Source organism: Metarhizium brunneum, chromosome 1 (genome assembly GCF_013426205.1).
Source record: "Metarhizium brunneum chromosome 1, complete sequence".
Lineage (NCBI taxonomy): Eukaryota > Fungi > Ascomycota > Sordariomycetes > Hypocreales > Clavicipitaceae > Metarhizium > Metarhizium brunneum.
In genome coordinates this window covers 1,020,199-1,033,257 of record NC_089422.1, presented here as the reverse complement: position 1 = coordinate 1,033,257, position 13,059 = coordinate 1,020,199, and the positions used below count along the sequence as shown (strand labels likewise).

The 13,059-nt window shown below is 27.7% G+C and overlaps 2 protein-coding genes across 2 annotated transcripts; one reads left to right on the top strand and one right to left on the bottom strand.

The window, feature by feature from the left end:
* Positions 1–261: 261 nt before the first annotated feature.
* Positions 262–1,029, bottom strand: G6M90_00g003100 (uncharacterized protein; the record flags this gene model as incomplete). Its single annotated transcript, XM_014686482.1, has 1 exon — positions 262–1,029. The coding sequence occupies one exon, from the start codon at positions 1,027–1,029 to the stop codon at positions 262–264; it is 768 nt and encodes a 255-aa protein (XP_014541968.1).
* Positions 1,030–4,579: 3,550 nt separating this feature from the next.
* Positions 4,580–6,287, top strand: aciA (Formate dehydrogenase; the record flags this gene model as incomplete). Its single annotated transcript, XM_066129543.1, has 4 exons — positions 4,580–4,831; positions 5,134–5,288; positions 5,341–5,879; positions 5,938–6,287. 4 exons carry the CDS (start codon positions 4,580–4,582, stop codon positions 6,285–6,287), a joined length of 1,296 nt encoding a protein of 431 aa, XP_065986142.1.
* Between the last annotated feature and the right edge of the window lie 6,772 nt (positions 6,288–13,059).

Here is a 13,059-nt window from a genome sequence, read left to right as displayed (position 1 = left end):
GAGGCTATCTCGCCGCGAGGCTGGTAGTCTGGGCGTTCCTAGTGACCTCCTTACTAGTGATTGTTTCAAGTTGGGCCATATTTCTTCCTTTTTTGTTTGTGTGTGTGTGTGTGTTTCTGTTTCTTCAATTTTACAATTGTCGATAAAATACATCAATGTACACTTCTTATCGTACGCCCCGTTGCGCTGGTCAACTGCTATGAGTGCTGGAAAAAAGGACGAACAATACAAAACGCAAGTGTCGTCACCCCCAACTCTTCTCTACCCCTTGGCAACTCCCTGTAGACTCTTGACGAAATGACGTGCTTCCTTGTTAATGTAGGCTTGAATCAGTTCGCAATTGCAGTTTGTGTGCTGAAGCAGCTGCATCTTGAGGGAGAGTATCTCACTCGTCAGTGCGTCAAGAATGCTGCGCAGCTGACGGTTTGCGTCTTCTATGGTGTATTCTTCTGACTCAAGCTGGGCGATTTCGTTGCGCTTGCGTTCTCGAAACCTGTTGGATGCAACCCGGCTGCGCTCTAGGTACATGTCCTCTTTATTCTTGGCCTTGTCGTCCTTACTGTGCGAAAGGGGGTCGACGGTGGACGAGGAGAAGGAAGTTGAGCGGGAGAGAAAAGGCCGTTTTAGTCTTGAGTCGCCGGCATGAGTTGACTTTGCAACGCTTTGAGGTTGTCTTCGCTTTCGTTTTGTGCTTGTGCCTGGGTTTTTGGCCACAGTTGATGTTTCCGGTGGTTGAGTCTGAATAGTTTCAGTTGCTTTCGGGTTGACTAACTCGGGTGCTGCCACAGGAGGCGAGAGTGTCGTAGGTGACACTGAGCTTCGCATATAGTACAGCTGCTCACAGGTGTCGGTCCAGGCCATAGCTCCATCAAAGGAAGATTCAGGAGAAGCGCCTTCAAACGGGTCAGAAAATACGGGTTGTCGTGGCTCAATATATCCCTCCCACGGTTGCCCTTGCTCCCAGAACGGGTATTCGACAGCCCCCATAAAGAAGTGATTTGGTTGATGCTCAGTGCAAATAGACTCCATGGTGAAAAGAAACGCCCGCCGGGAATGCCTGAATCAAAATGAATAAAAAGTGGTCAAAGGAAATGAGTGTAAAGTTGGGCGCAAAACGCTGTTTTAACAAGACCCCGTAAATGTATGCTTTTTTACAGTTAGATATATAGTGCTTATCAGTGTATAGCAAGGAGGTGAGAGGTTGCAGGAACTACAGAATCAGCCCTGCCAGGCAGCATGGATCTCCATCTTCATAAATAACGGCGGTAGTTTCCTCTGCAGCCAGGGTTTCCGAGAAATGGGACAACATGGCACCAAAAAATCATGGCGACATTGCTAGTTTGTACAAAATCTTCGTTGCCCGTCGTCCTAATTCTCGACTTGAAAGACCCCGCTTCATGTCATGGCAGCCAACAGCAACTTGTTCCACAGATATCCAGAGAGGAGCCAAAGTCTTTTGGTTTGGCAGATGATGCGCAAGACGGCCAGCCACATCTCAACCGCTCGGGGAATTTGGCCTTTGATACCCCTCATGGTGGCTTTCTGGCGGCGGATTGACAAGGCCGGGATCCCGTTTATCGATGGCTCGTAACAAATTGCAATTGGCCAGAATCAGAGGAGCTTCCATTTTGCTTATCACGATATCCGTGCCGTGCCCGCTTCCGCTACCACTTGCAATGTACATCACTCGGGCCCTAGTTGGAGCTTGGTCGATCTGTGTAACACCTCGTGCGCTCGGACGCATCTTTTTAATCGATTCAGGCACAAGACGAATAGTCTTACATGCATACCATGTCCCTGTTATACCCATACAATAACGAGCAAACCATGGGAATGTGTCACGTCGTTAGCAACGCCACGAGTACTCGGCGTCGACCATCGGACACTAACCACCTGTCACGGGCGTCCATCGTCTCAAAAAACTGGCATATGCGTCTAAAGGCTGCAGGAGATTCTCGATCAGGCTTAGCAACCAATGAGAGGTCCTATCAGGGGAAATATGGGCATCAATTGAAGAGGGTCCAGACTGATAGCTCCGTCAACTGACATAAAGGGGGGCAGTCCAACGGTCTAATGCCGTTCTAAAGTCAAGCGGCGAGGTGGCGGCGAGAGTCGATAACGCCCAAAGAGGGGCAAACGAGACGATTGGGGAAACAGACAAAAGCAGCTGATAATGGCCATGTTAGATGAACGAGCCATCTTGTCGCAAGTATAGCATGACAACATGGTGAGAGTGGCCTTTGGGGCGTAGGGCGGGCCGCACAAAAATTCCCCAAGGAGAATTTGTTGCGGAGAATATTTGGTTTTTCGATGCAATTCAGCCTGTTGAAAAGTCGCGCCCTTTGGGCCCAATTAACTCAAGAAGAAGGGCTTGACAGTTGATTGTGTTGATCTCAGCCATCATTCTGAATCCTCGGTCCTCAGAGTCCTGCCTGAGCCTCTGCCTTCTGAGCCTCTGCCTTCGACATGTCTGCCACAATCTTGATCGAATTCATAAACAAGTTGCGTGCGTAGACTTCTAATATCTGAGATGAGGGCATCAATGCAAACCCAGTTTCGTGATGTCCTCAAAATAAGAATGCCACGTGGGAGAAAGCAAGGATACCAGCCCTAAAAAGCAGGGCCACTTCACCCAGGGGGGGAGAAGAAACGACAGATGATCAATACGTAGTCACTGATCGACGTGTCGATGGGATGGGAAGCTCACAGCCAGGCTGCTGAGGCACACTCCCATGCAGGTCAATGAGAGATGTGTCTCAGGAAGCGCTCATGGATGCTGACGGGATGTGCGGCGTAAAGGCCAGAGACCACCACGTTGGTCCTTTTGCAGTGCAATTTTCTCGGCGTTGATACTGACGATGATGGCAGCCCCGTATATATGATTAGAAATGGGACAACGCGGCGACATATGTTCCCGTCCATTTGATGCCAGTCCTCCCCTGCCCCAGACAGCTTTGCTCCGAAGCTGGACAAAACTCGGGTTCTCACTCGACTACGGAGTAGCAGCCATCAAATTCGCGCCCTGATATCCATTTATTGTTGCACATAGCAAACAAATGGGCCATCTTCAAACCCCAAGTCCGCAAGTCCCCAAGAGCCAATGATGTTTCCGAAAGTGTGCCGGGAAAGGCCTCATTTTGGCATCATTCCGGATAAGATCCAATTCGACAGGTCCTGGTGCGACGTAAAAGTGCACTCAACACCTCTCTCCAGGAACCATTAGAGACAAGGACTCCGTCCATAATGGGTTGGCTGTCGATGGCTCTCGATGGTGCAGGGTATTCTCACCAGACATACCCTCTTTGCAGCGCCTCCAGCAGTCATCAGGGGCAGTGGAGCGGGCGATTGAACCCCCCAAGGCAAGTGGCTTTTGTTAGCTCCAGCCCAGATCCAAGGGAGCAACCAGCCCAAACAGGGCGTTGCATGTGGTGACAGGAAGAGCCATGAAGGAACCGCAAACAGCCTGTCAAGAAAACTTCAAGCCAGAGTTGAGATCAGCCGCGACAACGCCGAGTGCCATCAGTTGAACTGCTCATGTCACCAAGTCATGGTCCATATCCTTCCCGCCAGTGGCTGACCCATGGTGCTTTGAGCATGCCATGCCAAGTGTTGTGTGGTGAGGGTCGTGGTCGTACCTTCCTGATGCCGAAGCTTCATCGACCCCGCTTCTCACACGTTCAGTTCAAACAGGCTGGGGCCAATGCCAGCTTGACAGTCCCACTTATATGCACTTTGCGGGCAACTTCCTCCTCACATCTTCTCCATGACCCGTCAAATGCATCCATCATGGTTCCATCCATCAAGCCATCAAATCCCGAACCCCGAGATACCTCCCACCACCAGCGCTTCATCTTGCAACAGACATCGACCACGGAATCCATTGGGCTAGCTGGGCAGCAAAAGCGGCCGGCCGCGTAGCCACGGGAGCTTTTGCTACCGTGGTTACCAGTCCCCCATGCTCGCTAGGCCAAATGAGTTGTTCCATTACCCCGCAACAAAGCTTCAAGTCACCAATGAAGTCATATAAACCGCAACGCCGAGCTCTCTGCGAGACACTTCCAGACAACTGTGGAGTAGACATCACCGGACAGACGGGGCGGCGATCGGGAGGAGCAATCGGAGAGCTTGTACATGTCCTTCGTACATACGACTAAGGCAGATGATCACGCCGAGAAGCAAGCCGGAGAGGGGTTAAACAAAGCGCGGAACGGGTTGCATGGGATGGAATCATGAAAGGGGTGACGATATGTATCAGAGGCAGCTCAGCTTCACATAAATACGGACCAGCCGCTCGCCATCTCGGCATCTTGGAGGAAACCGATGACACACGAATTCTACTTGCACTTGCTGATACGTATTCAATCCAGCCAGTCTGAGCTTACGACGAACGAGGAGCTTCCGTTCTCACTTACCACACGTATAACAACCTGGCCTCGCGCTGTCGCACCACCTCCTCTGACTTTCCTCCCTCCCTCCCAAAACTCTGTTCTCTAGGATTCACGAGCGAGCCCAGAATCGATTGACGACGGACGTCTCAAACACCACATAGGAAACAGATCGTACACCAAACACATCAAAAATGGTATCTTTACGCCCCTTGTCCCGTTCTCTCCCTATCGCTTCCCGAGCTGCCCTCTTTTCAACTTGTTCCGCTGCCTCAGCTCGTCCTGCTTCACTTCGAGCTGCCGGTTTCGCCAACAAGCTGTCTACGTCACCTCTGTCTTCTGCGAAGCCACGCTTCCTGCCATCATCGATGCGTGCGCTGACAACCGCGCGTGAAAAGGTCAAAGTTCTCCTCTGTACCTACGACGGCGGCCAGCACGCCAAGGATGTAAGTTGATTTCTTTTGCTTTTTGTGTATTCATTGACTCTCGCGCCTGAAATGGGACGTCATTTCATGTTGTGAAGCAATTGGCCGGCTCAATGATGGCGCACGCGATTGTCGCAGTGGTCCAGACTCCACACCTTCTGTCCCGAGTTTCCCGTTTTGGCCCTTTTCAGCCCAAAACGCGGGGACGTAGTATGGAACTGCGGGGAACACGGAGCTGGGATCGTCGAGTCGTGGCCGTCTGGTACTTACCTATCCCTTCTAGTGCAACGCTAACGCGCATCTGGTTTTCTCTCAATCGCTAGGTTCCTGAACTTCTTGGTACGACTGAGAATGAACTTGGCCTTAGGAAATGGCTCGAGGACCAGGGCCACACTCTCGTCACCACATCAGACAAGGAGGGTGTCGATTCCAAGTTCGAGCAGGAACTTGTAGATGCCGAAGTTATCATTACCACGCCGTAGGTCTCCTACAATTTCATTCGTCAGGACAACTTTGTTGACAATGGTCAGCTTCCACCCTGGCTACCTGAAAAAAGATCGCCTTCCCAAGGCTAAGAAGCTGAAGCTCGCTATCACTGCGGGTATCGGCTCAGACCACGTCGACCTTGACCTTGCCAACAAGACTAATGGCGGTATTACGGTCGCCGAAGTCACTGGCAGTAATGTCGTCTCTGTTGCTGAGCACGTTGTTATGACCATCTTGGTATTGATTCGAAACTTTGTCCCCGCCCACGAGCAGGTGGAGCGAGGTGACTGGGATGTTGCGGCCGTCGCCAAGCAGGAATATGACCTGGAGAACAAGGTCGTTGGTACCCTTGGTGTCGGTCGTATCGGCGAGCGCGTTTTGCGACGACTCAAACCGTTTAACTGCAAGCTCCTTTACCACGACTACCAGCCTCTGAGCACTGAGAAGGCGGAAGAACTCGGCTGTGAGCTTGTGAGCTTTGATGATTTGCTAGAACGGTGTGACGTTCTTACTATCAACTGCCCTTTGCATAGTGAGACAGAAGACCTGTTTAATAAGGACAACATTGCCAAGATGAAGCCTGGCAAGTCGTCCAAATTTTTGCTTGAGGCCGTCTACGTATGCTAACCTAACAATTATAGGCTCATACCTCATCAACACTGCCCGTGGCGGTATTATTGTGGCAAAAGACGTCGCCGCGGCCCTCGAGTCTGGCCACCTAGCCGGTTACGGCGGTGATGTGTGGTACCCTCAGCCCGCCGCCCCGAACCACCCACTGCGAACCGCCAAGAACCCGTTTGGAGGTGGCAACGCCATGGTCCCCCACATGTCTGGAACTTCGCTTGATGCTCAGAAGCGCTATGCCGAGGGTACCAAGGCTATTCTTCAAAGCTACTTGAGCGGCAAGCATGACTACCGTCCCGAGGACTTGATTGTTCACAAGGGCAGCTATGCCACCAGAGCCTACGGCAATGACAAGAAAACATCTTGAAGTGATAATGTGAAAGCTATGAATTCCCGGCTCTCATACCTCACGACTGATGAGTGGATGGAGAATATGTACATGAAGGATATCTAGGACTGGGTTTTAATAAAAATGAATAACAAAGACGTTTTTGCTGATAAGCTTGCTATCCCGTTTGTGAGAACTACAGTCTCCTGTTAGTATCACAAGACGTATTACTTTATATAATTACAGGGTGCTATTCTGGCCACGATAAATTGTAACGGCTAAGGTTCCTAAGGGATAAACTAGTTATAGTTTATATTAGTAAAATAACTAAAGTAATTAATTTAAGCAGTTAATTATTATATTAATAATAGGTTATAAATTATAATTAAGTAATTAGAGTTAAAAAGTTATAAATAAAGCTTATTTAATATAATAATTTATATTAAAAGCTAAGAAATTAAAGTTTATTTATAAAGTAAATTTAAGGGTTTTTATATATTATAATAATTATTTACCTTAAATATAAGTAATAATATTACTTATATTAATTTTATTATAATTACTTATATTACTTATTTTATATATAATAAGTATTTTCTTATTAATAGCTTATATTAATTATTATTTTATAGTTTTTTTTACTTATATTATATAATAATTTATATAATTTAACTTATTTTTATAACTTATATTATAGCTTATAATTAGGTTATAATATAATATTTTTTCTTTTATAATTTTACTTTTAAAACTTAAGTTTATTTTATAAATAATTTTATATTTTATTTTTTTTATTAATAAGTTTTTTTTTTTTTATTTTTTATAATATTTTTTTAATATTATATTTAATTATTTTTTTAAAGTTTAAAAATTAAAACTAAAATTAAATTTTATATATTATTAAAATATCTTAATAATATATATAAATTTTTATAGCTTTAATATTATATTATATTTTTTTTATTTTACTTATAGTTTTTATTATAAAATAATTAAGTATTTTTTAAAATATAAAAAGTATATATAATAAAAGTATTTTTATAATACTTTTAATATTATAATTAATTTATATAAATACTTTTTTTATATATTATTACTTTTTATTAATAAATATTTTTTAATTAATTAAATTATTTTTAAGTTAAAATATTTAAATTAAAAAAAAAAGTTTATTAAAAAACTTTTTATTTTTTATTATAAAGTATTATATTAAATATAAGTTAATTTAAATAAATTCTTAAATTATTTAAAGTAATTATATAAGTAAAAGTATTAATTACTTTTAAAAAAAAATAAAATAATTTATTTAAGTTTATAATTATTAAATAAATTAAATAAAAAAAAGTATTATAAATTTAAAATTATTATTAATATATAGTTTTTAGGTATTATTAATATATTAAATTAAAATATTATATTTAAGAATACCTTATTAAATATTATTAATAATATTATTATAATAAGTATTAATAATTTTTTAAATACTTTATAAGCTTTTATATATTTTTTTTATTTTTATAGCTTTTTTATTTAATAAAATATTAATATATTTTATTTTTTATTTTTATATTTAGAATTTATTTTATTTTATATTTTATTTTATTTATAATTTTAATATTTTTTTTTATTAATATATTACTTAATATTTTTTTAAAAAGTAAAATATATATTATAAAATAATTTTTTATAGTTTTTAATAATAAAAATTTATAATTATTTATTAATATTTATTTTTTAATAATAAATAATCCTAATTTTTTATAATTTAATTTATTATTTAATTATATTATTTTAATATTTTATTAAAGTAAATAAATTATATTTTCTTTTTAAAAAATTAATTTTTTTAATTTTTTATAATTATAATATTATATTATTTTATTTTATATAAATTTTAATTTATATTATATTTTTTTATATAATTTTTTTAATTTATTTACTTATAATATTACTTATTTTATTTATAGTTTTTTATATTATATTTAAAATACTTTAAGATTAAATTTATAATTAATATAAGCTAATATTTACTTTATTAATTTTAATATTAAGCTATTATAAGCTAATTATATTATAAGTAATTATTTAACTTAATTATTTTATTAATAATTAATATAATATTATAAATATTATTTAAATATTTAATTTATTTTTTTTATTTATTTATTTATTTATAAATAATATATAATACTTAACTTATAATTTATTTTAAATTATATTATAAATACTTATTAAAACTTAAAAATAAATATACTTTTTTTATTTAATATAATTTTTTTTAATAATTTATAATTACTTATTATTATTTATAAAAAAATATATATAAGTTTTTTTATATTATTTATTTTTTTATATAATAAAAAGTATTTATACTTTATAAGTTTATTTATAATTATAAATATATTATTATATTTTATATTAATTATTAGTTTTTTAATATTAATAGCTTTATAATATAATTAAAAGCTATTAATTTTTATAATTATATTAATACTAATAATAATTATAATTATTTATATAATTTATATTATAAAGCTTTACTTTTTTTATATTATATATATTTATTAATAATTTTTTTAATTATTTTCTTAATTTTTAAAAAATTATATTATTATTATATTTTATTTAATATTTTATAAATTTTTTAATATTTATAAATTAAATATTTATATATTTTTTTAATATATTTTTTTATAACTTTAATAATATTTAGATTTTTTTTTTATATATTAATATTTTTTTTAAGTAATATATATATTTTATTAATATATTCTTAATATATTATATATTATTAATATATTCTTAATATATTATATATTATTTATTACTTATTAATATATTTTATTATATATTAAGTTTTTTTTTATACTTTTAATATAATATTTAATTATTTTTATTAAAAATTATTATTTTTATTAATTTTAAAAAGTTATTTTATTATTATAAATACTTTTATATTATAATTACTTTTTTAATTTAAAGTATTTATTTATTTATTTTTAGATTTTTTTTAATAAATTATTTTATAATTAAATTCTAAAAAATATTTAACTTATTAAATTTATTTTTTATTTAATTATTATATTATTATAAAATAAAAAATATTTTTATAATTAATATATACTTTAATTTTATATTTATTTTTTATAAAGTAATACTTAAATTTCTTAAAAGTATTAATAATTATTAAGAATTTTTTATTATAAATAAAATAATTAAGTTTTATTTTATAAAATTTTTTTAAATAAAATATAATAAAATATAATTTTTTATTATTATTTTATTATTTTATTTATACTTTTAAAATAAAATTTAATAAATTAATTTTTAGTTTTATTTTTTTTTTAAGTTAAAAATTCTTAAAATAAGTTTAAATATAATAAGTTTTTTAATTTTATTAAAAGTATATTATACTTTATTATTTTAATTTTATTATTTATTTTTTTTAATAAGTTTATTTAAAAGTATTATAATTTTATTATAACTTTTAATAAATTTTTTATAATAATTTATAAAGCTTTTAAAGCTTTATATATTTTTAATATTTTTTAATATTAATTAGTTTTTTATTATTTTAATTTTTATTTTTTTTATTTATATTTTATTTAATTATATTATATATTTTAAAAAGTTTATTTTTTATATATAAAATTTATATTTTATTAATTTAAGTAATAATTTAGTATTTTATAATATTTTTAATATTATATATATATATTTTTTATAGTTTTTTAAGATTTTTAAGAAAATTAATATATTATTAAAATATATTATTATAAAATTATTTAAATATTTTTATAATATATTATTAATTATTTTTTAAAATATTATTAATATATTAATAAGCTTTATTAATATTATTAAATATTTAAATAATCTGAATTTTATTTTAAAGGTTATTATTTATTTATAATTTTTTTTATTTAAATTAAATTATATACTTTTTTTAAGTTTATTATAATAAATTAATTTATATTATATAATTAATTTTATAATTTTAATATTAATAATAATAATATTTTATTTTTTATAATAATTATATTTAATTATTAATAATTTATTATTAATTATAATTTTTTATTTTTTTTTAAAATAAATATAATTAAGTATTTAGCTTTTAATATTAATATTTTAATATAACTTTTTATTAGTATTTTATTAATATATTTTTATAATATTTTAAGTTTTTTTATATTTAAATTATAAATTTTATAAAATATTATTAACTTTTTATTTATTAATTTAATTTTATAATTTTATTAATTATATTTAAGTAATTTAATTTTTAATTTTTTTATAAATAATTTTTTATATTTTTAGTATTTTTAGGGATATTTTTAAGTTTTTTTTTTTTATTATTAAGCTTTTATTATTTTTATTATTCTTATTTTTTTTTTTAAGTTTTTTATTTATATTTATAAGATTTTTTTTTAAAATAATAATAATTTTTTAGATTTTAGCTTTTATTTTTTTATTATTTATTATTATTTATATTTTAATTTATAATATTATTAAGGTTATTATAATAAATCTAATTATTTTTTTATACTTATTATTTTTATATTATTTATTTATTATTATTAGTTTTTAAATAATTTACTTAAAAGTTTTTTTTTTTAAAATTTTATTTATAAGTTAAATTATAATAAAATTTTATTTTTTTTTTAAATTTTATTAATTTTATTAACTTAAAATTTTATTTTACTTTAATTAACTTATTTTTTAATTAATTAATAGGTTATTTTCTTATAATTATAAATATTTTAATATTAGATTATATTCTAATATATTTATAATATTAAGTTAAATTATTTTTAAATAACTTTAAATTTATATTTTAAAATAATTAGTTTTTTAATTAATAATTTTATTATTATAAATAAAAAGTTTTTTTTTAATATTAATTAATTTATATAATACTTTTTTATATTTTTATAATAATTAATAATAATTAATAATTTTAAGTAAAATATAATTATTTATTATATTATTATTTATAAATATATAAATATAATATTTTATAATTTTAATATTTAATATTATTTTATTATTTTATTTATTTTAAATTATATTAAAAGTTATTAATATTTTTTTTATATTAGCTTATAGCTTTTTTATAAATAATATATTTTATTTTTTAAGTTTTTTAAAATAAATTTTTTTATAATTTATTATTTTATTTTTTAATATTATTTTATAAGTTTAATATTATTTTATAAGTTTAATTTTATTTTATAAGTACTTAAAATAAAACTTATTATTAAATATGTAATATAAATAATTATAAATTTAGTTTTTTATTTTTTTATATTTTTTATATTTTAAATTATTATAATTTATTATATATTTTTTATTATATTTAAGGTTAAACTTTTATTTATTATATTATTTATTTAATTATTATTTATTATAATATATTAATTTTATAATTTTTTTAAGGTTTTTTTATTTAAATATATTTAATATTTATTATATTTATTTATATATTATTAATATTTTATATTATTACTTATATTATTTTTTAGCTTTATTTATTATATATTTTAAATAATTTAATAATAAGTATATTATATAGTTTTTTATTTTATATTAAGGTAATTTAAATAATAATTTTTTTTTATATATTAGAATTTTTTTTTATATATATATTAATATTATTATTTATTTTTTATATATATATATAATTAATATATATTTAATTTATATATATTTATAAAATTTATATAAGCTTAATATTTAATAAGTATATTTAAATTAAATTTTAAAATTATTATTTAATTATTATTAATTATTTTTATTTTTTATTTTAAAAGTTTTTATTTAAAATATAATATTTTAATTAAATATTTTTTTATTTTAATTAAAAATATATTTAATTATATTTTAATTATAAAATATATTTAATATATTATAAATATATATAATATTTATATTAATTATATATAATTTTTATATTTTAATAAAAGTTTAAAGTTATTTTTTTTTTTAAATATTATAATATTAGGTTTTTTAATATTATAATAATATTTATTATAATAATAAAAATTATAAAATATTTTCTTATTAATATAAGAAAATATTATTATATAATTTACTTTTATATAATTATTAATTTTATTAATATTTCTTTTTATTTTATTTATTTTTAAATACTTTTAAAATATTTAAAATTATATTATTATTATTAATATTTATTTTTTTTATTTTATTTTTTAATTTATTAAAAAAAATAAAAATTTATATATTTTATTTTTTTTTATATTATTATTTTTTTTAAATTTTTTTTATTTTTATTTATTATTATATTTAATTAAAATTTTTTTAATATAAGTTTTTATTTAAATATTTTAATAATTTTAATTTATAAAATTCTTTTTATTTTATTATTATAAAAGTTTTTTTTTTATTAATTATTTATTTAGTTTTTTTTATATTAATTATTTAATTATATATAGCTTATTTTTTATAAAATTTATAATTTTTTGTTTTAGTTTTTTTAATTTTCTTAAAAATTATTTTTTTTTTTATTTATTACTTATATAAATATAATAATTATTATTATAATAAAAAGTTTAATTAAAATTTTTATATTTTATTTTTAGTTTAATAATTTTATTTTTTTATTAATTAATAATATTAAATTATTTTTTATTTTTTTTTAATATTAACTTTTATTTTTTTTTAGGTTTTTTATATTTATTAATAAAATATTTTAGTTTTTTATAATTATAATATTTTTTTTTTATTATTTTTTTAATAATATTAAGCTTTATTTATTTAAAATTAAAAGTATAATTATAAATAATAAGTT